Raw genomic sequence first — 27,078 nt, forward strand, 5'->3', positions numbered from 1 at the left:
GAAACTGGTAAACTACAGCCTCGTGGTGCATTTGAAGTTATTGTAAATGTCCTTTACCATCTGGTGGTTGTTTTTGTCGTTCAACAGCAATTTACTAGTGAAATAAGTTATTGTTATTGTTATACATTATTATTAAACATTTAATTTTGACCATATGGCCTTAGCAATAAACAAGCTGTTCTTTAATGTCACCAACTGTTGTTTAGTACCCTTTTGTTTTTCTTTTCTTTTTTTACTTTCTTAAAAAGTATCGGTTCAGGCACCGTTAATTATGTATGCGATTAATTTTGATTAATTTCCTCATTTTTTAAATTAAGGCATTAAGTTCAATTTCCAAAAGATTATTTTTTATTCCTCTTTTTAGTCAAATGTAGCATGGGTGTACTCATTTATGCTGTGTATATATATATATAAGCAAATGCTAGCTTTTTAACATGCTAAACTAAGATGGTGAACCGGATAAACATTATGCCTGCTAAACATCAACATTTTAGCATGCTTGTGTTAGCATTTAGTTCAAAGCACACTTAAGTACAGCTTCACAGAGCTGCTAACATGGTGGTAGACTCATGATAGCATGAATATCCTCTGTCAGTGCTGTTGGTGTTTTCAAAACGCACACCTTCAGACAGTAAAAGAAGATGGCATGATTTAAAGTGAAGGACATCCCTTTTGTGAATTGGCCCCTTAGTCCTGTTTTATTGCACTTAATTTGTCTTTTATTTTAGATTACTAGAATTTTTTCTTTTTTATAAAATCTAATCCATTTTATTAGACTTTTACTGGATTCTATAATTTGTCGATATTAATTTGCTGTCTTGGGTAAAGAGCTTTGATTTTGAAAAGTGTTTTAGGCTGCGGTGTAACGCTATTCGGTGAACTGCTTTTCTTTGAACTACAATTTGAACAATAATAAAACCCAAAGGAGGAGAGTGGATTTTTGGTAGCCGTAGACACAGTAGCAGCTTAGCCTAACCCTCTCTTCCTGACTCTGTCTCTCTTTGACTGACCAATCTCAGTGAGACAAATTCCCTGCACGGCCTCTCTCTCACTGAAGCTGTGAGCTCAACTTCAATCCGAGAGAAAACAGGATTAGAGTATGGCCCTAAATATGGCTTTACCTCCTGAAGACATAACCATGCTAAATACCACTCAGTACTATCCAATTGTAGGAATTCCAACGGACTAACTGTGAAAGTCTTTGTATCAGAGAGAGGAGGGACAGGCCACTGTTGTTGACATTGGATCGGTCAAAAAGATGCTGTCTGCTTGGGTGGCATTGTGACTCTGTGCTGCTTCTGCCCCAGTGCCAAACTAAGCGTTGTCAGTCCATTTTTGTCTCTAACTGACTGATTCATGTCTACCTGCAGGCCAAAGAAGGGGGGGGGGGCTGTGGGTAATGACCGTGACTTGGCTCCAAGAAAGAGAGTAAAGGCGAAAGAACAAAGCGAGGTCAAGGGAGGAGTGAGATAACAGAGGGAGAACAAAAATAAGCTTGTGACAGTCCGTGTTAAAAGAAAAAGCATATACAGTAGAATTTGGACATTCTTTTTCCATGAGGTTATTGAGGCTTTCAATTTTTTTTTCTAGTTTGCGTCTGTTCAGCTTCTTCAGTTTGCCATACCTTACTGTGGACCAACTCAATATAGACAGAAAAATTGTGAAAGTGAAATACTGTATTATATGACATTTTACATCAAGCATTCAGCTACATTCTACTCTTGTGACAGGTACATTTAAGGTGACCATTCAAAAGGAATAAAACAAAAAAAGGAAAATTGTATGTATCACCTATACAACACTGTACTCAATGACTACTGTTGAGTCACAAAACCCGTCATTGCACATTTGTGTGCTCTGACCTTCTCCTTCTAGACTAATTCGCCTCGGAGTTCAAAGGGAAGATCAGAATCTCTCTGCAGTTGTCGAACATCCCTCGCTCTCTCAGCAGCCTGCTGAGAGACAGATTGCATCTCAGTCATCATTACATATTATGTGATAAAGCTACAGTGCATCATCTACCTTTAAACAGTTTATTCTTCAACTCAATGGTGATATAAACAAATGTTTCAAATAGGAGCTCTCATCATATATCTGGGTTTTGTTTACAGACCTGAGGGTAGGTTGGTGATCTCCACTCATTCCTTTGATGAGGCAATCTGTGGTCAAACAAAGACGGAGGGGAAGGAAGAGGGGAAGCCAGGATGTCCTGGTACAGACCCCCGTCTCTTACATATTCATACAGATGGCTGTGAGCGTCCAAGGGGAGGTGGGTGACATCTTGAACAGCACATGTAAATGCATACGCAAAACAATAATATAATAAATAATCACTACTAGCGAACATTAAGATAAATCGGTGTGCCACAAGTTCAAACAATGACAGATTTAGCTCCTGATTGGCTCAGGCAGCATCATATTTGGGATATGAGGTGTTTACTGTTGCCTTTGTTTACTCCAAGGTATATTTGTGTCTCACCGAGCCTACGCGTTTCCTCAGGGAGTGGGCTGAGAGGAGGCATGTAGTCACCGGTGGGGTAATAATAATGGGAACTTTCCTGAAATTAGCAAAACAGAAGAGATAGCATCAGATCAGCTCTGACCTTCGGTAACTTAGGTAAATGACAAAGCCACATGTGTTGCATCAGTGCAGAGGGGGTTGCAGTGAATTCTATATTCTATATAGGTTTATACTGTACATCCATCTTTGAGATTTCTGGGGTGAATGTCTGCTTCCTCTCCAATATAACAGAGGTGAAGATTGAATAGCAGTGGACAGTTCTAATTGGCACTACCAAAAAAGACAGAAGATATAGTCCATATGAAAGTGGTTGACACTGAAGTGGACCATCCAGACTAATTAGGATTTATAGATTGAGATGTTGCCATTTTTAATACTGTGAGGACCGCCGCGATTGTATTAAGGGTGTATCTCAGGGGCAGATATCTCAAAACCTGGACAAATAAAACTAAGACTATCTGCACTACCATATACCACTACAGGGGAGATGGGAAATATGTTTTTGGTTATTTGGCTGAACCAACCCTTACACGTATGCACTGTTTTAAATCAGAGGGAAGATTAAGCCTTTCTCCGTGGAGGTTTGAGGTTTCATTATACACCATCCTGAAAGCACAGTGCTATCTCTTTTCTTCTACCTCACTCAGTTTTCTTCAAGGTTCAAATCCTTGTTGGCCCTTTTAAAGTACAAAATGATAATTTCTCCTAGATCGATGTGCATTTTGAATGCTAATTGTGAGGTATTGATCTGTGTTCCATCTCTATGCACAGCTAAAGGTTTCATTAGTTTATATATCTATTCTCCTTGTTATGGCTGAATTCTCCACTTCCTCCTCTGCCAGATTTCCTCACCCCTTGCCTAACCTTTTTCCTCCCCTCATTTGTTTCCTCAGCCTTCTTTGTGTCTCTGCATATTTTCTCAACTGCCCTTTTCTCTTTCTCCCATCCTGTTCTTCCCTTTCTTCCTCGTCCTCCCATTCTTACCGCCGCATAGCTCTCGTAGACGTTGCTGTCACTTTCAGATCCAGAGTCGAGTAGGAGGGTGTGCTGGGCTGCGGCATTGATCTTTTCTCTGCTCTCATACTTATTGGAGTTGCTTACAGCTGACTGACTGGACCTGCATGGAAAAAATCAGATTCTCTCATCTACTTTTATATTATTGATTCATTTCCCAACAGTCTTAATCCCAAATATTAACTACCAGAGATGCAAAACACTCAGCACACATAGCAAATTTTTTACTGCATTCATTAGGTTCTTAATAACAATGTATCATGTGGTGCATGTACACGTGTATTGCAGGATTGCAATGCAAGTTTGATGACACTAATATGAATGGATATTGAGGGAGGCTTGTTGTTTTGCCTGTCTGGCTGTTTTAGTAGCTGGGTCAGCCAGTGGACCAGGCCTCCGATTTCTTAGAGCCGATTGGATGTGTGTCTCTTAATTACTTCTACCGCAGGGCCTTAACTTACCCATCCTCTTCATTCTTCTTTCCACCCAATATACTGCCTCCTTTACCCCCTGCAGGGGGGGGACAAAAACAGGCTTAGTGTTAGGAAATTAGAACTCCAAGAGAGGAGCATCATCCCATAAGCACCAAAATTGATCAGAGCAATAACAGGGCCAATGAGTGAGAGTAAGCAAAAGACAAGTAAGCGAAAAACAAGTAAGCTGCGCAAATCTGTGTAAAAAAACAGAGGCCAGTGGAAGGTAAGAAATGACAAATAAAACATAGATATGGGAGAACCTGACAGACTAAAGAACAAATAGAAGCAGACAGAAGGAGAGATAGAGAGAGGACATAATGCTAGCAAATGAGATAAAAGATATGGACGAAATGCAGAAGTGACAGGTATGAAGTATGAGTGTGGCAGGAGGTAGAGGCTTAGCGAATAGGCAGAAAGAGAGGAGACGGGATAGACGCATAGAAAGAGGGACATGGAGAGATGAGAAGAGAGTGAGAGGCTGAGCTGACAATTGCATCATGGTTCTGGAGTAATTTCTTTAGTGGTCTGTTGAGGAATCAGGGCATTAGGGTGCCAGAAAGTGATGGATTAAACACTTTCAAGTCCATCGATGAAAAGATCATTATGGTTACCTGTCTGGCCTCGCCTCTTTTTCCACCTCAATCCAAAGAAGCAACCCAGTGAATTCAATACCAGCAGGACTCCAAACACCACTGTCAAGACTTCTGTCAAATATCCTCCTGGTTCACAAAACATTAAACACATTATCTCAATGCATAACAATGAAAGTTAAAGAGGAAGTAATATGGAAATTTGGGATGATAAAAACTGACTGGGATGGACCCAACCATTCTCTCATTTGTCTTTATTGTTTAAAACTAACAAAAGGGGAACAAGTATGGGTGGGTGCCATGACAACCACTACTCTCGCAGAGCAAACATTAACAGCCTTGGAGGTGCATACATTAACATGATTTAGCCAAATGAAGCTAGCTGCTGTGCAAACAGCAATTTCCAACTGCCCTTAAGAGCTTTTTCAGGGAGTTGTGATAAAATACTTACTCTCCTCGTCTGGGACTTCTTCTTCTGGCCTCTCTGTAGGAAAAGAAAGAAAACAAAGGAAACTTACATACCACACTTCTGAACATAATAAGGTAATATGTTAAATATATTATAAATTATGAGATGTACAGTAGTCCTTTTTAGTGTCAAGCTGGGGTTACTCCAAACTGACCCATGGTGGTGATGGTGAGTACTGCATTGTTGTCAGCATAGCCACTCTCTCCAATTGCATTAAGGGCATTGACAGAGAAGTTGTAGGTGGTGACAGGCTGCAGGCCAGTGACGGTGAAGGTTGATGCTCTGGGAGGAAAGACGTCCATGTAGAGGAAACTGGCTGACTGATCCGAACGGTATCTGTCAACCGAAAGCAGTGTTTCCCACAGATTAGAAAGCAATTTGTGGCAGGGGGGGGTCACCCCGTAATCACCCGGTTATTTTTGTAACAATCAAGTATCAAAAACTGAGGAGGACACGCTGTTGGATGCTGTCCTCCTCTCCTACTTCAATGCCTAACGAATCTCTCTCTTTCTCTCCCTGACAATGTCTTTCACTGGTTGAAGCCTGAAAATTACTAATTACACTGGTCGGACTGTTCAGCTCTGTTTCAGACTGATACCTCCGGTTCAGGCTGTTCCTCATCCTCAACATGTGCCTTTTTTAGTCGCGGAAAATACTTTTCAATGCTCATCTGGATTGAAGCAGCAAACATTCAGTGTAAGAGTAAAAAATGACATAACATTATTTATAATACGTTTATTTGATTCACAGCTGCTACATATAGTGTTTTGACCTTGACAACCCAACCGCCTTTTACCGCAAACTTGCGACTAGTTAAATTTCTAAAGCATGTACAATCGCCTGTTTGCTAAGAGTCGGGTCGGGACTCCAGCATTAACACACTGACAACATTGTATTCAGAATATAAAATATTTTTATAGCACTTTTTAATGTGTGATTGTGTAAAGGTGTTCACGAGACAGATACCAACCTTTCGTGAACTTGTGAATTTCACCAGCCGTCTTCTCTCCTTTATGGAGACAGACGCTGTGTGCACGGTGGGAGGAGCTGTGTGTGTGTATGTGTGTGTGTGTGTGTGTGTGTGTGTGTGTATGTGAGTGAGACACAAGTGACAGAGAGACGGAGGAGAGCAGGGAATGGAAATGCAGCTGAACGTGTTTTAAATAGCGTTTAAAACAAAATAATTTATAACGAAACGCAATGTGTGTTTGATAGTGCGGCGCACCGCCACACATTAGTCTATGTGTGGGAAACACTGGAAAGGCACGGTCAAGTACAATTCTTTTATTATGAAAGGGTGTCATTCTCAAACCAAGATCCTCTCTTGACATCTCACCAGAGATGTTCACAAGTCATTTTTTGGAAGTCCAAGTCGAGTCTCAAGTCTTTGACCTCGAGTCCAAGTCAAGTCTCAAGTCTTTGAGGGGCAAGTTCAAGTCAAGTCTCAAGTCTTTTGCCATGAGTCCAAGTAAATTCTCAAGTCTCTGGCCATCTGATCTGTCCTTAACACTGTATTGTTAAATCTTATGAATTCAAAGCATGTCCTGTAGCTTCCATCCATACAGTACAGTATCAAAATCAGTTGTAGGATAACTTTATGGGGTCTACTGCTATGCAATCTGAAGAAACACAAATTAAGAACTCTTTCAATTTCATAACTGTATTTTTCAACATTTTGGTATCTGCACCAAATAATACATGTTTTTCTGTGTTACTAACTGGCTGTAAAGCCCAACCTCATCATGCATTACATTTTTCAGTGTTCAAAGTGTGAGGGAAACATCTGTATTGAAAGTTAATACACCAATCATGGTGCAAACATGTGAGAACTTATACTTTCCGTTAGAGATGTTCCGATACCGATACTGGTATCGGTATCGGCTCCGATACTGCCTAAAACGCTGGTATCAGTATCGGGAAGTACTGGAGTTTATGCACCGATCCGATACCACGTAATAAAGCCCTAAAGAAAATCTACATTAAAGTAGTTTATTTATGTTCTTTTTCCGTTATAACTGACTGTCAAACTGCATAATAAAAGAAAGTTTGTTCATGTTTCACAAAGAGTTTAACCTGAGCCAGACCGACAACAAAGATAGAAATCATATCACATCCATACAGGGATAGTAGTATACAGCTGTTAAAACATAATAAAATATATGACACACTGGTATCGGATCGGTACTCGGTATCGAGCGATACGCAAGTTCAGGTATCGGAATCGGTATCGGAAAGCAAAAAATGGTATCGGGCCATCTCTACTTTCCGTATTGATATTTAACAACAACCTGGTGAAATATTAACCTAAGTCTGTCACATCATATGGATACAACTATAAAGATACAATTTGCCTGTTCCCAGCATTAGCACAACACTTTGCGATGGTTAGCTTGTTACTAGACCTGTCACGATAACAAATTTTGCTGGACGATAAATTGTCCCAGAAATGATTGCGATAAATGATAATATTGTCGTTCTGAGACCATTTTCATCTAATATAATGATAATGGCATAATAATGCAGGTACACCTTTTCAAAGATCAATAAACTTTTATTTCTAAAGAATATTTAACTGGAACTGGAAGACATTTTAAATATAAACAATATGTCTTTGATCTCCTTTAGTATGTCGTCTTTCACGCTGTTGTACAGTTGTGGAATTGCCGTTTGTGACACGTATGTTCTCCCAGGCAATTCGTACTGGCTGTCAAATGTTTACAGCATTCGTCGAGTGTTTGTGCGATAGACTACAAACTCTGTACTACATGTAATAATTATTTATTAAACACTAAATATGAAATTTAAATAATATATAATTAATAAATTATATCTATCTATATCTATGTGGCTCGCTGCCACATGGCAAGTAAATGTTTGTATCAAAATAGTTCTGTTTTTTCAGTCTTCATTTTGGTGAAGGTGCAGCTACTTTCTTCTGCTCCTCTGCTGTCTGCAGGTCGGAGATTCGTGGGGGCGGGCCGACACACACACCCACACACACACACACACACACACACACACACACACAAACTGGCGCCCCAGATGCCAGCCACCACGTCACTTCTGTTTACTGATAGCTATCGTTTACCTCAGGCTAATTAATTAGCTAGTAAGTGGTGATTTTTGGCAGCCAGCCTTCCAAAAGAAAGCACAATGAAATTAAATAACCGATCATTAAACGTTGACCGACAAGCAGGTAACGGAGTCCCAGTTCACCGTCTGGGAGCCTCTGACACACTTTCCACACTCCGTGTCCGCGGACAGCTGTAGGCTTGTAGCGTTAATGTTCTGTGCATTGTCGGACACATGCAGCCACTTTCCTGAAACCGCTTCCGAGACTGACACAAGTCCACAGCAGCATGTATGTCCGAGCCTGTCTCCACCGCCTCCACCTGCAGGTTGTCAACTGTGTGCTTTGGAATGAAAGGGAGAAAAGAGGACGCAGAGTAACACGGCGGATATCGCTCATATACATTTTTTTTTTTTTTTTACACCGCCTTAAGTGCAAAGTGCTGCGGGAAACCCTGCTCCAACAACTAGCGTTTTCCCTGTCTTTCTCTCTCCGCCAGGAGTCCCGCCTCCCCACACAAAGACCATGCGACTGACAAGAGGGTTCACTCCTCGTTACACTAAGGAACCGAGAGTGGTCATCCAGTCTCTTTGGTAGAGAGAGCGCGAGAGACAAGGAAAACAAACAAGCATGCAAATGGCAATTATCGCGGCCGGAAAAATTATCGAGCTAAATTTTTTTATCGTGTGATTAATCGATTTATTGACTATCGCGACAGGCCTACTTGTTAACTGTGACGATATATTCTAAATTTAACGTCTCTTTCACATTAGCAAGTGACTGACCTATCTGGGTGCGTTTTGAGATGCCTGATGAAGTTCGACGTTGTTGATCCGGCATCATTTATACACCTTGCATGTAGCCGTTCACTTACTGCCACTGTTTACAAAGTTATTGAAAGCAAAACTAATTACAAAAGGCACAACTCCGGGAGGACTTGGTGTCGCCATCATCAATGCGTTTATGTGAGTGTGCGCACATAGGCATAGCACATGAGTTACGTTGCACATTATGGCAAAGGGCAGGGGACATGCAGCGTATATGTGCCAATAAAAGAAAATAGAAATACATGAATGAATTTAGATTTAAAAAGCAATAAGTGCATGAAAACAGGTTGTTGACGAGTCTCGAAGCTCAAGTCTGAGTCAAGTCTTAAGTCAGCTGTTTGTGCGACTTAAGTGCACCCCATCTCTGCATCTCACCTTATACGAAATCTTTGCCGCAAACCACCATCAAAGCTGGGGATCCACTCCAGAGTGACCGAGTCGTGGGAGACGCTGACTTTGCGAAACGACATCGGAGGATCTGGGTGATCTGAGGGCAAAAGGAAAAGAAGAAATGTGGAAAAAAATGCAAACGTGGTCTGGTTTTTGAGAATACTGAAGAGCAGAACACCTTCACTTGACAGGTGGCTATTTGAAAAGACTTTAGGTGCCAAGAAATGGAGATGTGCGCCATGAGATAGTCAACTGGTTATATCTGCAGACCTCCCTCTCAGCTTTGGTGTGGTTATGAATAGACAAATTGATATTACCAAAAGAAAGTGAAAAGCTGATGTTCTTGATAGAAATTGAAGAGGAAGAAAAACAGGATATTCTTGCTTGTCCCATTGGTCATACAATTGTGTTTGAAAACACAATTATTATTATTATTATTATTATTAGATATGTGTTTCAAAATGAGCAGTAATAACTGTTTACCTCAGAGCAAAATGTTTGATTTGACACTTATCACATATTTTTAAGTTCAACTGTATTTTAAGTCTGGAAGATTTAATGCAGAAAACTGATAATAATCGCTGATGATAAAATGAAAAAGGGTGAATAAAATTGAATTAGGGAGAAGAGATAATCACCATGGTCAAAACTTGTCAGTGAGCCTCTTTGTTTTTTAAAAGTCTTCTTAATCACAGTTTATTTCACAGGCTTCGGAAGAACATCTTTTGACAGCAACAGCTTTGGATTTGTTTTTAACAGTCCACCACTGTTGTGTTTTTTTGTACGAATGATCAGGGAACATGGGGAGAGCCATTGCTGATCCCTCTCCCTATTTGTCCAATGTATCCAACCAAAGTTATGCAATGACAGATGAAGCCTCTTGATTATTATCAATATTGTGAACAAAGATCAAAGGAGGCTAACCAAGCCTTCAGTCCGACACGAGGCACTGCTTCAGTCAGGGTAGTGAAGGGAAAGTGGATTATTTTGCATTTGGAGCATGGGGGAAAAAAAGAAGTGTGGGGGCGAGGGAGAGATAGTCAAGGAGAAGAGGAGAGATAGTTGAGCAGCAACATACAGTAAGAAGGGGATGCTCTACTCTTCTCTGGCTCCAGGCTGCAGCCCAGTTTGCAGGGTAAATAATTCCCACTATCAGCTCTACTCATAAGATTCCAGGGCAAAGAGGTCAGCCTTATTTGGATCTCGTCTCCTTCAAATCCAAAAAAGCACCATGCTAAGAAAAGAAAAGCCCCTCTCTTCCTCTCGAGCTCTAAAATGATAAGGAAGCATATAAAATGTATTATCACTGCGTCAGATTAATTATGAATATTCACAGCACTAACAAAATGACTGGAGAAAAACAGGGCCAATATTGGATTGTATTTTATGGTTTTTATAGTAAACATTAAATGTGTCCAATGATGGCTGTGGGCCTTCGCTGAAAGCAGGACTGTGTTGATAATGGTGGTGGTGCAAGGATACACTGCTAGCTTGAAGGCAAAAAAAGTCTATGCACGCCGGGAGTGCAAAGCATATCACTGCAGCATTATCTGAGGGAGAAGTGAAGTACTGCTATAGGCTGAATGATAAGGGAGAGATAGAGCAATGGAATAAGTCCCTTGAAGGGCTGACACTCAGGAGCAACAGCTCTCTCCAGTTTACAGAATTCTGCATGTTCAATGGGCCTCCCGCACTATTGTAATGTTGCTGGAAAAGGCTGATAAACCTTGGACAAAGCTGCACCGACAAAATTATTTTGAGATGCTGCCAAATTAGAACCAAAGGAATAGTTTGTGTTCCACTGCCAAGTACGTGATATGCATAATCCCTACATGTTGTGCGCCCTAACCACTGACTTTGATCATTTGCCATTCATTTAAAAATGCATTAGGTGATTTTTGACCACTAGGGAGCAGAAAGACTAACAACACTGATAGCAACACAGGCCTGACTTACAATACCGTAGGTTTCTAGGGCTGGGTGTCGTTCAAAATCTTTCGATCCGGTGCCAATTTCAATACCTCAGTTTCGATGCCGGTTCCTTAACGATACTTTTTTCGATACCATATGTTTTAAAATCCATTTAAACATCAACAAAAATACATTAAACACAAAACTTTTATTTTCCACCTAATTGTGAATCAAAACTAAATCAAAATTAAAGTAGAGTAACATTAATAAAACTGGTTGTGCTTTTGGATAGGGGTGCGCCAATGTGATACTCAGGATTGCTATCAATCCGAACTTGGCCAAAATTAACAAAAAAAGAGAAACCTTTTTGCCACAACATGAACATATTATAAATAATAAATAATCAAATTACATTGTGTACAGGCTAATATTGAACTAACTAAAATGCAAAGGAATGTAAACAACAAAGACTTTTTAGTGTAAACTGCATAATGACACAAACCTTTAACAATAAACTTGGTGACTGCCCTGTTGTTAACATTGAACTATTGGAGAACTAACTTAAGTGCAAAGGAATGTAATTGCATAGGAATGTAATTGAATTGCCTTGTTGCTGAAAGGTGCTGTAGAAATAAAGTTCCCTTGCTTTACAACCTCAGCCTGTCAGTCACCAGGGCATAGAAACCACTGTTGTGCCTGCTTGTCTCAGAGGAAATGTAACGTCAACAGCACTGCGACCGCTTTTGCCTCTCCATTAATATCATATATAAACGCTGTCTGCGTGAAGTTTTGAAAAACTGTAACCACACTTGAAACCACTTTATCGGCATTGTCGTGACTCACTGTGACTTCAACAAAACTGCAGAGCCGACGTAGTTTGCTTGAGTTTACTTCGCCCGCACCTAGGACGGTTGTGATTGGTTTAAAGAAATACAAACAAGCCAGTTTATGTGCAGACCAGATCAGAAAAACAATAAGCAAAAAGCGGCTAAGAGCGGCTTAAGCTTTGTGGAACTGCACAGTGCCATTTGATTTAATTATAATAAAAAAAACAGCTTGATGCATTTTTAACATACAGTTGCCATCCTAGGAAAACTATGTATCTCTGAATTTGGTGATTATAAAACTAAGCTGAAAGATCAAGTGTTCCTCTATGAAATGAGAAAATGATCACACATCTGAAGCCAAATAAACCACTGAAAGACCCACTGAATTATCCAAATAAAATGCATTGCTACAACACTGAGACAGGGTTCTTTTTCTCAGCTCATGAGAAGTTCCACATTTTGGAGGAGTTGGTTTTCATAGGACATCCTCAGTCACCCAGGAACCCACATCCTTACACACAGAAAAACCAAAAAATGTACATAGATACAGTACTTGTGCTGACGAGTTGGATGTCTAGCTTGTCTTCCCCAAGTGAGTTGCGAGCAGTGCAGCTGAAGACAGCATAGTCCAGAGCTGCGCTCACATTTATAACTCTGACTGTGCTGGTTTGGAAGGAGCCCTCGCTCACAGTCTGCTCCTCATACCTGCACCACACCCACACCCACGCACACGCACACACACGCACACAGAGAGATAAATCCTGAGACAGGCAGACAGCAGGGATTGTGATGTCCAGCAGATTGCACTAAGTCACCCAATTTCACACATCAAAGAAGCATTAAACAGTTATTTGCATAGTGAAAAGCAAAGGATAAAATGCACTAAATCTGGATTTAATGGTGAAATAGCAGGGAATATCAAAAGAATATATTATATTAAGGTAAAACCTAATCTAATTGTGAGGATTCATCAATATGTAACCAAATGTTGACAGTAGCAACGAAGTTAAAAGTGAAAAGAATGGCAAGAAAACAATTTACAGTAGAATAATGTCTACTCTCTGACCTGTGGTTTGCAAAGTCCATAAGTACACCATTTTTTTCCCAAGAGAAGTCGACACGAGGAATACCTTCTGCCCAACACACAACCTCAGCTGTAGTGGTGCCATCCCCTCTACTTGCTACCTTCCGCCATTGGGCTCCTTTCTGAATCTCTGGTTTGACTTGACAAGACAAGATGGGCATGGAGGTTATTCATGCAGAAACCAGACACAATACAGAAGCATGTTCCCACAAATAAGTGTCTATGTATGTTCTGTTCCCCTCTGACAGTGACAATAAATACTACAAACTCACATTGCACTATCAGCTGCACATCTACAGTGGCAGGGGGTGCTATGCCATTATTGGCTGTGCACTGGTATAGACCAGCATGAGCCCGAGTCACATTGTGGATGGTCAGAAGGCCATATTTGTCTTCCTGGCTCTCCTGTCCCACCTCCACCTCCCCTTCTCCCTGTGGAAGACAAAGTGAGGGGGAATAAGCGGCAGACAGCAGCTATCCCTCAAAACACACTCCCCTCTTCCTGTGTGAGGGCTAGAGTAGGAGAGTGGGGGGCTGTGCGTGGGCAGGCCAGGCAGGTAGACAGTGAGGGAGAGTTGAGCAGGTAACCATCAGGGCTTGAGGTGGGGATGGAAAGGGCGTCGGGGGAGGACAGAGAAAGATAATGCCAAGGGTTGGCGAGCCAGAGGGAAAGAAAAAAGGAGGGGCTGTGCAGGTTGAAAGCGGGACATGCAGTATTGCCAGGGGGTGGGTTAGACCGGAGAAGGCATCAGTAGATACAGAGACCACGCCACATTGACGAATGTGCCCTTTAGTCACGCAGCAGTAATGAAAGCTATTTTTCTGGATTTGGGCAGTGTGAGGAGCAGGAAGAGGTGGGGTGGAAGGATAGTTAGAGCCAGTGAAATATCGTGCATCTGTGCATTTAGAAAGGCCTGTGATAAACGGTAAGAACGGATAACAGAAAGCGAGCCAGATAAAGGAAATATAATTCAGGGGATGTTTCTGTATATGTGTGCGTTGTGTATCCGAGCTCTCACCAGCCATTTCCAAAAGAACATGTCAGATATAATGGGGTTGGCATCTGCCACACATATCAGGTCTGCCGTTTCCCCCAGGTTCACTAACACAGGGTCTTTCTCTGCCTTGACACTGGGAGCATCTGAGAGTAAGACAAAGGGACAAGGCTAAGGCAAGACCAAAGGTTAACATGTCAACTTGGGACAAATCATTTGCCAACCCATTAAACAGGAATGCCGCATTGCTATAATTACTCTTACACTTGTTCGCCTTTGAACTTGCTCATAACCCCGTCTTAATTGGCCTCCATGTTTCAGATAGAATGCCATTAACCTCTCTATATGTTGGAGGATTACAGATGCTTCTGCTACCAAACTGAGAATCTGTCATTTGACCCAGAAAGCCCTCCACTGACAGCACATTCCCATATTAGTACAGGCATTATGCAACATGACCTCATACAAATTGCAACAGAAACACTTTTCTTTATGTAAATTAGCACATATTTAATTAGATAATGCCTCATTTGCATAATTTAACATAAATGGTGAGAAAAAAAGTTAATAATAAACTGGGGAAGTTTCATGGTTAAAATATTTTCCCTATTCACCTGTAGTGTCTCCCGTAATGTCATGAATCCTGCTGTCTGAGTCTGTTTTCTGCCTGAGTTACCTGTATTCTGTCCTGGAGTCTGTTTTTCTGAGTTTCCTGAACGCACCCTGTTTGGTTGCCTGGTGACGAAGCAAGGCGGGAGATCTGTCAACTACCCACACCTGCATCTCATCAGCTACCTGCACACCTGGTCCTGATCATCACCTCTCCACTTCTTAAGCTCTGACCTGACATCCATTCCCTGCTGGATTGTTAGCCATGAACAGTATGTTGTGCCTGCGTATCAGCCTCAGTTTACTAATAGTTAGTTTTGCTGTTTTGTTATTTTTGCTCGTTGTGAACTTACCTTCATTTCCTCTGTCTGCAGTTACTCTCCCGGGATATTCACTGCACCTCTGCCTGTTCATCTGTTGCTTCAGAAACAACATTGGATCTGCACATTCCCTCCTACCTACTCACCTCCACTGCCTGCTCTGTCACCTGGATTCTCCTGCTTCCACATTTAAATCTCTTAATAAATACTTACCTTTATTCAACTCACCTTGTCCTGGTCTGCTTCTGGGTTCCGCTCTAGACAGAACGATCCGGCCAAAGAGGAACCCAGCAGACCTGGACTGCGTTCGCCATGCCTTTTCCCAACAAGGGAATATGTTGGGACAACACAGCACGGCGCTACAGGAGATAGTGTCTTCAGTTCGGAACCTTTCTGCCAGTATGACGAGTATCCAGGCTCAACTCAGTTTGCTGGCTGATAATCCACCACCTGTTTCACCCTCGCCTGCCGTTTCCTTCCGTGAGCCGAAGGTTCTGACACCAGATAAGTACGAGGGGGATTTGGGAAGATGTCGTTCATTTCTCATGCAGTGTGGATTAGTTTTTGACCTGCAGCCCAACTCTTACGCCACAGACAAGGCCAGGATAGCCTTTGTAATTGAACTGCTGCGTCTTGTCCCAGTGAAGCTCCACTGACAGTAAACTCCATCCCTGTGCCTTCTACTCTCGCCTGCGGAGAGAAAATTATAATGTGGGAAACCGGGAGCTTCTCGCTGTTAAACTCGCCTTTGGAGGAGTGGCGCCACTGGTTGGAGGGGGTGGAGCAACTGTTTGTCTGGACTGACCACAAGAATCTTGCTTATGTGCAATCTGCTAGACGTCTCAACTCCCCTCAGGCCAGGTGGGCTTTGTTTTTTGGACGTTTTAATTTTTTCTGACTTTCCGACCTGGTTCAAAGAACTGCAAAGTGGATGCCTTGTCCCGGATGTTCTCCAAGACGGAGGAGAGTGGGGCCAAGACTAAGACGATTCTTCCCCGGGACTTTGTCGTTGGAGCAGTTACTTGGAGGATTGAGGTTATGGCGGCCCTTTGGACGCAGGACGCGTCCCGGTAACTGTCCACCCGGTCGGTTGTTTGTGCCAGTCTGTCGGTTCTGCTGTTCTCCAGTGGGCCCATGCCAACAAGATGGCTTGTCATCCTGGCGTGGCTCGGACTATGGTGTTACTACGCAGACGATTTTGGTGGCCTGCCATGGGAGAAGATACCCGGAGTTTTGTTGCTGCCTGTCCAGTTTGTGCGCAGAATAAGAGTACCAATCTGCCCAGCTCTGGACTTCTTCACCCCCTACCTGTTCCCCGGCGACCTTGGTCACATCTGGCCTTGGACTTTGTCACTGGGTTGCCCTCTTCTGATGGAACACTGTCATTCTGACTATTGTGGACAGATTCAGCAAGTTCGCCCACTTTGTGCCCATCTCCAAACTTCCCTCTGCAACTGAGACGTCCGAAATCCTTGTTAGGAAGTTTTCAGGGTCCACGGTTTGCCCAGTGACATTGTTTCCGAACCGTGGTCCTCAGTTTACCTCAGCTGTCTGGAAATCCTTCGGTTTGGCCATTGGAGCTACAGTCAGTCATGTCTGGATTTCACCCCCAATCTAATGGTCAGGCTGAGAGCCAACCAGAAGATGGGAGTCCACGCTTCGCTGCCTTGTCTCCTCCAACCCCACCTCTTGGTTCTCTCAGTTGCCATGGGTCGAGTATCCCCATAATACTCTTCCCACATCTGCCACTGGGATGTCTCCCTTCCAGTGCCTTTACGGCTACCAACCTCCCTTGTTCCCTTCTCAGGTAAAGGATCTCTCGGTTCCCTCTGTCCAAGCCCACATTCGCCGTTGCCACCGGACCTGGCATCGGGCCAGAAGAGTTTCTGACCGGTATCAGCTCCAGGCTAATCGTCGCCGTATCCCAGCTCCCGCTTATGCCGTTGGCGATAAGGCCTAGTTGGCTACACGGGATCTTCCTCTGCGGACAGATTCAAAACTGGCACCTAAGTTCATTGGTCCATTTGTGGTGGAGAAGGTCATTAATCCTGCTGTGGTTCGACTCAAATCCAGTCCATCCCGCCTTTCATGTCTCCTGCGTCAAGCCTGTTCTCCTCAGTCCTCTGTTGCCTCGTCCTCCTCGGATGATCGGAGGTGGTCCTGTCTACACAGTGCGCCACATCATGGATTCCAGGCGGCGGGGTCGGGGTTTCCAGTATCTCGTGGACTGGGAGGGTTATGGTCCTGAGGAGAGGAGTTGGATTCCTCTGCGTCAAATCCTTGATGACCTCCTTCGTGACTTCTACCGCCTCCATCCTGGCGCTCCGGGTAGCCCACCCGGTGGCGTTTGGAGGGGGGTACTGTCATGAATCCTGCTGTCTGAGTCTGTTTTCTGCCTGAGTTGCCTGTATTCTGTCCTGGAGTCTGTTTTTCTGAGTTTCCTGAACGCACCCTGTTTGGTTGCCTGGCGACGAAGCAAGGCAGGAGCTCTCTCAACTACCCACACCTGCATCTCATCAGCTACATGCACACCTGGTCCTGATCATCACCTCTCCACTTCTTAAGCTCTGACCTGACATCCATTCCCTGCCGGATCATTAGCCATGAACAGTATGTTGTGCCTGCGTATCAGCCTCAGTTTACTAATAGTTAGTTTTGCTGTTTTGTTATTTTTGCTCGTTGTGAACTTACCTTCATTTCCTCTGTCTGCAGTTACTCTCCCGGGATATTCACTGCACCTCTGCCTGGTCATCTGTTGCTTCAGAAACAACATTGGATCTGCACATTGCCTCCCACCTACTCACCTCCACTGCCTGCTCTGTCACCTGGGTTCTCCTGCTTCCACATTTAAGTCTTAATAAATACTCCTTTATTCAACTCACCTTGTCCTGGTCTGCTTCTGGGTTCCGCTCTAGTGAAACGTGACACCTAACATGGGCTGCAATGGGAAATTGGCATCACCAATTTCGGTATTTTTCAATACCTTCCACGATCTCTTAGGACTTTTTGTGTTATGGAGGAGACTTTTATAAGTAATTTGTCAGATTTTCTGTTGCTATTTGTGGAGTATTCACTTTTTTTTTTTTTTTTTTTCTCACAAAATGCTTGTACTAAATGGACTATAACAGACTGACCAGTTACCCTTTCTTCATTAAGTGCTCTCTCTCTATCCTGACTGCAGTGCTCCTCTTGTCTTTGCCCAAACCTCAAAAGCTTTTTATACTTCCCGTGGGTGCCATGTATTCGCAACAATAAGGCCATTACTGCCTACTTGTCTAAACCTATGTTCACACAAGTGGTGGGAAACGCAGACCTCTGGGTTGGTGGGATCCACCCATGTTGGCCTGCTAACCAAGACCGACGTTAAGTGGGCTACACCGCCACCCATAAAAGCTACTAGAATCTTCCATACATAATGAATATCTACAACTGTCAAGCCCAGTCAGATCAGGACAGCAGAATCCATTAGGCGTGTACCATGGGTTTTACTGAAACGGGCAGACCTACATTTTCAACACTTCCATTATTAAATCCTCAGTATCGGGGCAAAGGGCCTGGAGCTCGAGGCTGGGCCTGGGCCAGCAGTGGAGATGCATGGCCTAATGAATGTGGCATGTGTTGCTGGGTAGGGGCTGAAAGTCAATTGTTGTCTGGGTGTGTCAGTATGTGTGGATGCACTGACGTATCTGATACTGAGCAAATTTAGACCAGTTAAACATCTTAGAAGCCTACAGATTCAAATCCAATGCACAAAATGGGCAAATATATGCAACAATTCTGCTCATACTGCGTTTTTAAAGGCTATTCAACAGAGATAAATGATGCGGTGGACTTGTGACCCACAGTGCCCACTGTGTATACCTGCAAATCTGTTAGAATCTGAAAAAAATAGTGGTTGATTATGAATTAATTGCAGGAATTGAATTAACTGGGGAACTTTTATTAATCCCTTACTACTTCAACTTGCTTTCAAAGGTAGCTCTTATGTATGGGTATTCAGATTCTTACTTTTAGTAAAAACTTAAAATGTTTAAATTTATTTTGTTTTAATGATTACATACTGTAGAACACTGCCTTCAACATAAAATAAAAAAACTCAACGTGTGTGGCAGCCATGATGCATGTAGGTCCTTACACTGAACATCCAGCATGATGGAGGTTTGGTTGACACCCTCATCATTTGAACACTTGACCGTGTAAACTCCGGCATTATTCCTCGTCACATTCCTGATTTCCAGTGCGTTCTCGTCTGACCAGTTGTAGCGCAGATACCCCACTTTCCAAAAACATGGACACACACACACACACACACACACACACACACAGACAGACATGCAAAACAATGGTAAATTAAGTATTCATTACATGCTCATCAACCATGTGTCCTCTGGCCACTGGTCTCTAAGTGACATCTAATCCTGCATTATTGATTGGCCTGGCTGGATTCCCACATCAAGCCAACAATAGGACGTGTGAGAGACATCGTCTATACCACAGCAGTCAAAATGTAATAGGTGTGTTTCCACATTCAGGATACAGTCATTTTCATGGTGGGGGCTGCGTATGATGGAGCTAACAAAGTTAACAGAGAAAGAGAGTGGGTGCAGCAGGGCCCTGATGACACAGGCCTGGAGGAGAAGCCAGGTTTAGAACCGTTGTGTTGTATTCAGGGAGAGAGCAAACCTCATTTAGACTGCATACATTAGAGCCATAATGAGAATCACATTTGGCAGAGTCCCATGCTGGCTAACCTGCCATGTTTTATTCAGACCCTGAATGGCAGAGCTGAGTGCTTACTTGCTGGCTCAGCTCAACTAGGACCTGGTTTATAGAGCCATCACACAGCCCTGGATCACCTTTGACCAGCTTCTCCCTGCGGTGCAGCCAAATGCAGGAGACCTCCTCTGGGTTAGCTGAGACCAGCAGTGGGATGGTTGCCATGTAGTTCTCCACCACCTGAACCTTCGTTGGCTGCTCTGGGCTAAACTCTGGTGGGTCTGACACAGAAACCACACAGAAATTCAGTTACAGTAAGTTGGATTTACAGCAAAAATACACAGGCAGAGGCCTGTAGACAAACTCTGGCACACAGAATGACAGGAACCAGCAAGAGAGAACACAAAGTCACACAAAACATGTTATGCATGAAAGCAGAAAGAGACACTAATGAGAGTCAAACCAGTAGAAAGTCGACATCCCACCAATTGTTCCAGATATAACCAACTTCACATGCTTCGACGACGGGGGAGTAAGGCAAAGCGGGAGGGAGAGGGACAGGCATTAAAAGGACGAGTGACAGTACTGTTGTCCAACTGCAGCTCTGCACAAACACACAGTGACATTCCTTCATGCTCATACACAGTACCAAGCTTTGAAGCAGCGGCTGGCTGCTGCCCGTGAAATGGCATCAAAGACAAACGTGGCAATGCAGCAAAGCAAATGCTCAATTAGGACACACTGCCGCCGAAGCTCAACAGACCCACAAATCGCAACAAAGGTTTTCAGTAAACAAAAAGCACACACATACTATACACTGACATTTCTGTGCAAAAGTACAGCAGTAAAGCAGCTTACACCGTCATAGATCATCAATATGCATCGTTTAGGATTCATGCAAACCATATCTCTTGGCCAATCCCCAAGTAGAAAGAAGGCAACAAACAAACCAAGGAAAAAAATAAATAAATAAATGATTCACCCTCGACTTACAAAGCACATTGAGTTTAAAGAATGTGTTAGCCCCCTCTGCTAGCACAGCACTGTAGGCCTGGCAAATGACCCTCTGGTTGTGATGCTGTGAACTCAGATTCAGGGATAGAGAACTGTGCACTGACACACCACCAAACTGAGCCCTCTTGGGTGGCTGCTCCACTCCCTGGAACCTAAGACACAAATTGTATGCAGCAAATCCAATCAACAGGGGCAAGTTCACCAAATTGAATGAATTAAATGAATATTGCCACATTTAAAAAGGACAAAAACACTAGTCATTAGCCACATTATTTTGCAGAAAATTGTTCTATCAAGATGCGTCATTGTCTGCTATAGGCCTTTCCACCCACTGCCTTGCCAAACCTGAGTGCGCCCAAGCTCCAGGAGATGCTGGCCTTGGGGTTACTGCTTCCAGACTGGCACTCCAGAGTAAGCATCTGACCCCGACGTAGCTCCTCCTGTTTGGTTGAGATCTTCATACTTATTGCTGTAACTGGAGAGCCATGGATCAAACAAGAACACACAATCTTAACTTGTTGACACTATCAAGATGAATAGTACAAAATGATGTGGCTGAAAATCTGTTTGAATGGGTTAATACCAAATCAATGTGATATTGTGCTTTTCTCTCAGCTGAGTTCGAATGAAATAAAGCTCAGCCTATGTTTGTGTGTTAGAGCTCCAGTCTAACTCACAGTTAACCATGAGCTTAGTGTGGGCAGAGATTGTCTTCTTTGCTTTATTTGTGGCATCACAGCGGTAGGTGGCCATGTTGTCACTGGCCGTCAGGACCAGGACCAGTTCTCGAGCCACACCGCGATCAAAGGATGTCTGTCTCAGTGCATCGGACAAAGCCTTTCCATTCTAAAACAGGAAGAAAGGATATTACACAGAGGAATGTGTATGTACTCAAGACATACAGACAGAAATGTTTACGGTACACACTAACCTTGAACCAAGTCAGAGTCCCAGGGGGATTCCCTCCAGTGGAGAAGCAGATGAGATGGACTGTGGTCCCTGAACGGAGGGGGACATCTTGAGGGGGAGTATTGAGCCACACCTTTAGAGGTGGGTCTGTGGTAAAAAAATTAAATAACAAAAAATCAACAAGAGTTTGAAATTTAGTAGAATATTTTAGTTTACCAAGCCAGTTGTTTATACTGGATTTGTTTGTATTTTTGTATTTGTATTTTCCAACTCAAATATCACAAAGCAGGCCTGGAAAAAAAGTTGCACATTCTGTATTAAGAATTATACATTTGTCAAGAGCTATATTTAACATTTTTTTTCCTTTCTTGACACTTAGAGTTGTAATTACAATTGACTCCTCCTCAACCACAATGGATGTGTTTTTGATAAGAAGTGCTACCAAATCAAAATTTCATTTTCCTTGGTGATTTATGCTAGTTATGTTTACTAAAATAGAACAGTTTAATGACTTAAGCTTACTTACAATAGACATTGAGTATGGCGTTCTGGGACTTGGAGAAGTGTGTGCCCTTATTGAAAGCCTCACAAGTGAGTTTCAGCCCATCATCCTCCCGGGAGACCACGTGGGTCATGTTGGATATGGTTATCATCCCACCATTGTCTCCCTGCTGACACAAGGCACACATGACAGTTCAGTCGGGGGACAGACAGCCTTGGTCTCTGGCATTCTCAATCTTAGGTGAGAGAGAGGTGGAAGAAATCAGGGGGAAAAACAACCCGCACTGGTTTGGCTTGGTGAATACAGATGGCAAATTAGCTGCTGTAATGACTGATGTGGTGCATGGTCTGTGATAAATAAGCATATTCATCTGACTCTCCAGCTTTGCACAGTGTTATCAATTGAGCAAAGCATCATTTTGCACCTGCCTGATAGTGGTCATGCCTGTGCAGCACATCTGGTTATTAAAGCCATTATTGTGGTGATTACTGTAAAAGCCACAGTCAGAAAGACTAACAAAGACCCTGGACAGGAGCGTCAGTCTTCATTAACCTCACACTGTTTCAGATGCATTAAGGCTCACACACAGCACGCTGAGTGCCTTGTGTAAGATCAAATAAAAATGCTGCTGCCAGATGAATAAAGAGCTTGTTTAATAATGCTCATCTTCTGTGTCAGCTTTTATTCACTTTGATCTTATTAAAATACACAAAAGAGGAGAAGAGCAGCAGAATACTCTTTTTGGAATCGGCGGCTGATTCATTCGCAAAGCTGCAGCAGGTCTATTCAGACACGCTGCTCATGGTCATACCGTTTCCTTTCATCTGTAAAGGTTCACGAGGTCACATTTCATTTTGAAGATTCTTTTTATTCAATGGGAGGCATTTTAAAAGTTTTTTGTTGGTACCCTAAAGGCAAGCTTGACTGAAGGACAATGCTTCTGCACTTTATCTTTTGTGCCTTTTGCCTTGTGTTCACAAAAAAAGAAACAAAAACATACCCTTTTTCAGTATTCTCTTTAAACTGGCCAGCATGATCACCAATTATAAATCAGAATATGTACACGGTCTCGTGCCATTCAGAATCAGAATCTGGTTTATTGCCAAGCAGGTTTTCAAATACAAGGACTTTGCGTTGGTGTTATGGTGCATGGAGAAGCAACACACATATGGAATAGAAATTGTTTAAAATAAAAGCTAGGAAGGAATGTGCAAGAATATATTCTAGGGCAGAGGTTCCCAATCTTTTTACAGCCATGGACCCGTTACAAAATAAAGAATATAACGGGGACCCCCTCATATATATGTCCCTTGGAATAATTTTTTTACACTGCTATAGTCTTAGTTATGTTATGTGGAAGAAAAACACAAACAATCAACAAAGAGATTTGTAATACATTAAAAAGTAAATTAGACATATTGTATTATATATATATATATATATATATATATATATATATATACATATATATACATATACATTTTTGCAGATTCTAAGAGTATAGTCTTATTCATTGAACTATGAAGCTTTTTATCACAAAGAAATTCTAATTCTTACGTTATAATAAATTAAATGAATGAATCTGAAAACCTTTCACAGACCCACTGGCAGAATGCCATGGACCCCACTTTGAGAATCACTGTTTTAGGGGATGTGCAAAGGTTCATAGTATTAAAAATAAAAAGAACAATGTACAAAGAGCAATGTACAGAGACAATAGTCCAAAAAGATGCAACAGAACTTCCTCAAACTCAATTGCAATAACTCTGAAATCCTCATCATTGGTCCAAGCTCCCTCACTCGCTCCACCCCGACCATCTCACTCAACATCGACGGCTCCATCGTCACCTCCTCCACCCAGCTCCGCAACCTGCGCAATCTGCCTCAGAATTAACCTCGACCCCACCCCTCCTGTTCCTACCCCACGTTAACCAGGTTACAAAATCTGCCTTCTTCCACCTCAATAACATTGCCCGCCTCCGGCCCTCCCTGTCCTCTGCCGCTGCTGAAACATTTATCCATGCCCTCATAACCAACAAGATCCTCAATAAACTCCAATATATCCCAAACTCTGCAGCCCACATGCTTGCTGTCACTCACCGCAAAGACCAAATCACCCCTGTCCTCCAAGACCTCCACTGGCTCCCAGTTAAAAACTCACCTATTTTACTACAGCCCCGCCAGCTAGCCGAGGCTCCTTACCACGTTATTTTTTTTATTTTCTTTATTTTCTTTATGATCTTTTATTCTGCTATGTAAAGCCACTTTGAGTACCAAGAAAATCACTTTATAAACTTGATGTATTATTATTATTATAGACAGATGTGAAGACGTTAATGTAATGAGTAGTGTCTATGGAGGAAGGGGTTGTTTTTGTCTACATGCTTAGACCGATAGATTTAAACCTTGTGCTAATTGTATGCTGTGTAGTCCCACCTCTTCGATAGTTGCAACACTGCTGTTGAGCTCCTTGTAGCCCAGCCACCAGCGGATCTGAACAGGTGGATTACTGGAGGTGGTGTAGCAGCTCAGAACCAAGTCCTGTCCCTCGATGGTCGTGAACTCACCCAACAGTGTCACCTCTGCAGGCTCAACTATTGTACATGAACACATAGATGGGCAAACATACAAAGACAAGTCAGGAAAAATATCAATTTTATTCGATTTGGCCTATGAATAGTACATTCAACAGCTACCTATTCTGATCACAGTAGCAGCGCAACTATTTTTGGATGTGAAACACAGAGCTGTATCAAGGTTGAGAAGGGAAATCACTTTGAGTGGCAACTTGTTTTCTCAGGAGGTTTTCAATGTGTTTTTTTAAAGTCTGCTTCTTTTTAACCACAGGGGGAGACGGAGTACAATCGCTGCAGGCAAAGTGATGCAGCAGCATAAAGCCTTTGGGGGAATACAAAGACTGGGGACTGAGCTGGCAGACATGGGGAAGGAGGGGTCATGTATAATGTAAATCTTTATACGTATTTGTGTCTTTCCCACATAAGACACAGAATGGGATGCATGTGTGCATGCCACACACAAATACTGTTGAAATTAAGCAGGTGCCGTGAGGTAAAAGAGGCATATTCATATTACACCAGTGAGACGTATTCTGTGCCCTCCAGCTTCTGCCAGTGCCTAGAGCGCAGTCAGCAGCTCATTTTCAACATCCCTGAATGGATGACTGTGAGGCATGGCACCAGGGCCTGTTGGGGGCTTTATGAGAAAAGGAGTCACTGGAGTAACTTCAGCCACCTTTACATAGCATGAGCATGAGATTTCTGCAAGGACACATCCTAATTCAAAGCATATTTACATAAAACAGGTGCACCAATAACCCGGCGTTTAAAGCTCTGACTTACATTGTCTGGCTCTGTAGTGGAAATCAGGCTAGGCTGCTGAATATTAATTCTGTATTTGCTTTATTGTTGCTGAAACAAACATTTTATATTCAGAGAGAAAAGTATAATCTATTAACCACTGGCGTTGGTATCGCACAAAGTGTAGGCTTTACTGCCTCAGGATTGTGCATTGAAGCAATTCAGCTTAATTAGCGTAGCAGCTATGAAAGAGCATGCAGTGATACTAATCTGGAGGCAGTCAGAAATATGGGCTGCAGCCATAATAACCATTAGTTTCATTAATGATATTAGCATTAGAATTTATGCTGGGACAGCAAAATAATTGGTTTTGGAGGTAAGACTATTATATTCCTCTGCCTCATGCCCATATCCTAAATAATCCATTGCTTAGTGTAGGTGTGTGTGTGTGTGTGTTCCAGAGCTGTGCACTATATTCAGCATAATCTTCACTCACAGAGCACAGTGATTTTGCGGCTGACAGACAGAGGTGACAGGGACACCAGATTGACGCTCTCACAGCACAGCACTGCCTGGTTATCTGTGGGGGTGATCTTCCAGTAGAGGATACTGATGGACTTCTGCGCCACAACGTCCTTTTTCCAAGTTGTGGACAGAACTTCTCCATTCTGACACACATTAAATTAAAAAAAGGCAACATCAAGAGAATATGTTTGAATAATTGTACGGTTCCATATTGTGCACGCATAGAACAGCAGTAGCCAGCAGAATAACAGAAGCCACTAACTTTGAGACTGAAAGTTGTTGAACTAAAATAGCTCATTTTGCCAGAGTGATAGTGTGTTACAAAGCCTCCTTAACAGATGGTGCAGAAGATTTACCTTGGTCCAGTGGAGAGTGGCTAGGGGGTTTCCACCATGAGACACACACTCCAACACGAGCATTCTCCCCGCTTTGACTTCCTCTCTCTCCAGACCTACAATAACTGGAGGCTGAGGCGGGACTGCCAGGAAACAAGAGACAAAAATGAAAATGGACTTGACAAATGCAAACGGCATAGAAGGCGATAGAAATTGAAAGAGAAAAAGGAAAGAGAAGGGATGTAGTAACTTGGGAAACAGGGATGGAGTGTGACTATCAACAGGACAACATAAAAAAGAAACTCCATTGTGATGAAAACACTCTTGGAAATTGAGTATGGAGCATTCCTCTTTGTTGAGACAAGGCCAATAAATTGGGCACATTTAACATGACTGCGGGATAAGAGGTCCAGATCTGATGAAAGCATTAAGTATTAAGGGAGCAGTGAGCTGGATCCAGTCCATAAAGCAAAATAACAGATGTTCAAACAGTAATAAGGCAACGTGAAATATGAATAAATTACAGCCCCCTTGAATAAAATATACGTACTAAATGGAGGAGGACAGGGGCCTTTGTTATTGCTGCAATCAGTTTCAGAGGGCAGTCTGCAGACCCCGGGCCAGTGTGACAAATTGCTATCTTGCTAATAATCTGGC

At 42.7% G+C, this 27,078-nt stretch overlaps 1 protein-coding gene across 1 annotated transcript in view; it reads right to left on the reverse strand.

Annotated features, from left to right (window-relative positions):
* Positions 1–442: 442 nt before the first annotated feature.
* nphs1 (NPHS1 adhesion molecule, nephrin) overlaps positions 443–27,078 on the reverse strand; it is a 45,269-nt gene continuing 18,633 nt past the window's right edge. Inside the window, exons 7-29 of the mRNA XM_078253196.1 lie at positions 26,443–26,564; positions 26,058–26,229; positions 24,681–24,838; positions 22,269–22,410; positions 21,765–21,889; positions 21,511–21,679; positions 21,179–21,308; positions 20,813–20,985; positions 19,960–20,100; positions 19,239–19,379; positions 14,199–14,320; positions 13,452–13,611; positions 13,162–13,318; positions 12,649–12,800; positions 9,343–9,454; positions 5,225–5,406; positions 5,053–5,085; positions 4,623–4,730; positions 3,997–4,045; positions 3,506–3,638; positions 2,480–2,558; positions 2,114–2,280; positions 443–1,955 (exon numbers count right to left, since the gene is read on the reverse strand). Coding sequence (XP_078109322.1) covers positions 1,872–1,955; positions 2,114–2,280; positions 2,480–2,558; positions 3,506–3,638; positions 3,997–4,045; positions 4,623–4,730; positions 5,053–5,085; positions 5,225–5,406; positions 9,343–9,454; positions 12,649–12,800; positions 13,162–13,318; positions 13,452–13,611; positions 14,199–14,320; positions 19,239–19,379; positions 19,960–20,100; positions 20,813–20,985; positions 21,179–21,308; positions 21,511–21,679; positions 21,765–21,889; positions 22,269–22,410; positions 24,681–24,838; positions 26,058–26,229; positions 26,443–26,564 — 3,011 coding nt within the window. The 3' untranslated portion in view covers positions 443–1,871. The remainder of the gene's footprint in view (positions 1,956–2,113; positions 2,281–2,479; positions 2,559–3,505; positions 3,639–3,996; positions 4,046–4,622; positions 4,731–5,052; positions 5,086–5,224; positions 5,407–9,342; positions 9,455–12,648; positions 12,801–13,161; positions 13,319–13,451; positions 13,612–14,198; positions 14,321–19,238; positions 19,380–19,959; positions 20,101–20,812; positions 20,986–21,178; positions 21,309–21,510; positions 21,680–21,764; positions 21,890–22,268; positions 22,411–24,680; positions 24,839–26,057; positions 26,230–26,442; positions 26,565–27,078) is intronic.

The sequence above is a fragment of the Sander vitreus genome, chromosome 6, assembly GCF_031162955.1.
Source record: "Sander vitreus isolate 19-12246 chromosome 6, sanVit1, whole genome shotgun sequence".
NCBI classification, from domain to species: domain Eukaryota; kingdom Metazoa; phylum Chordata; class Actinopteri; order Perciformes; family Percidae; genus Sander; species Sander vitreus.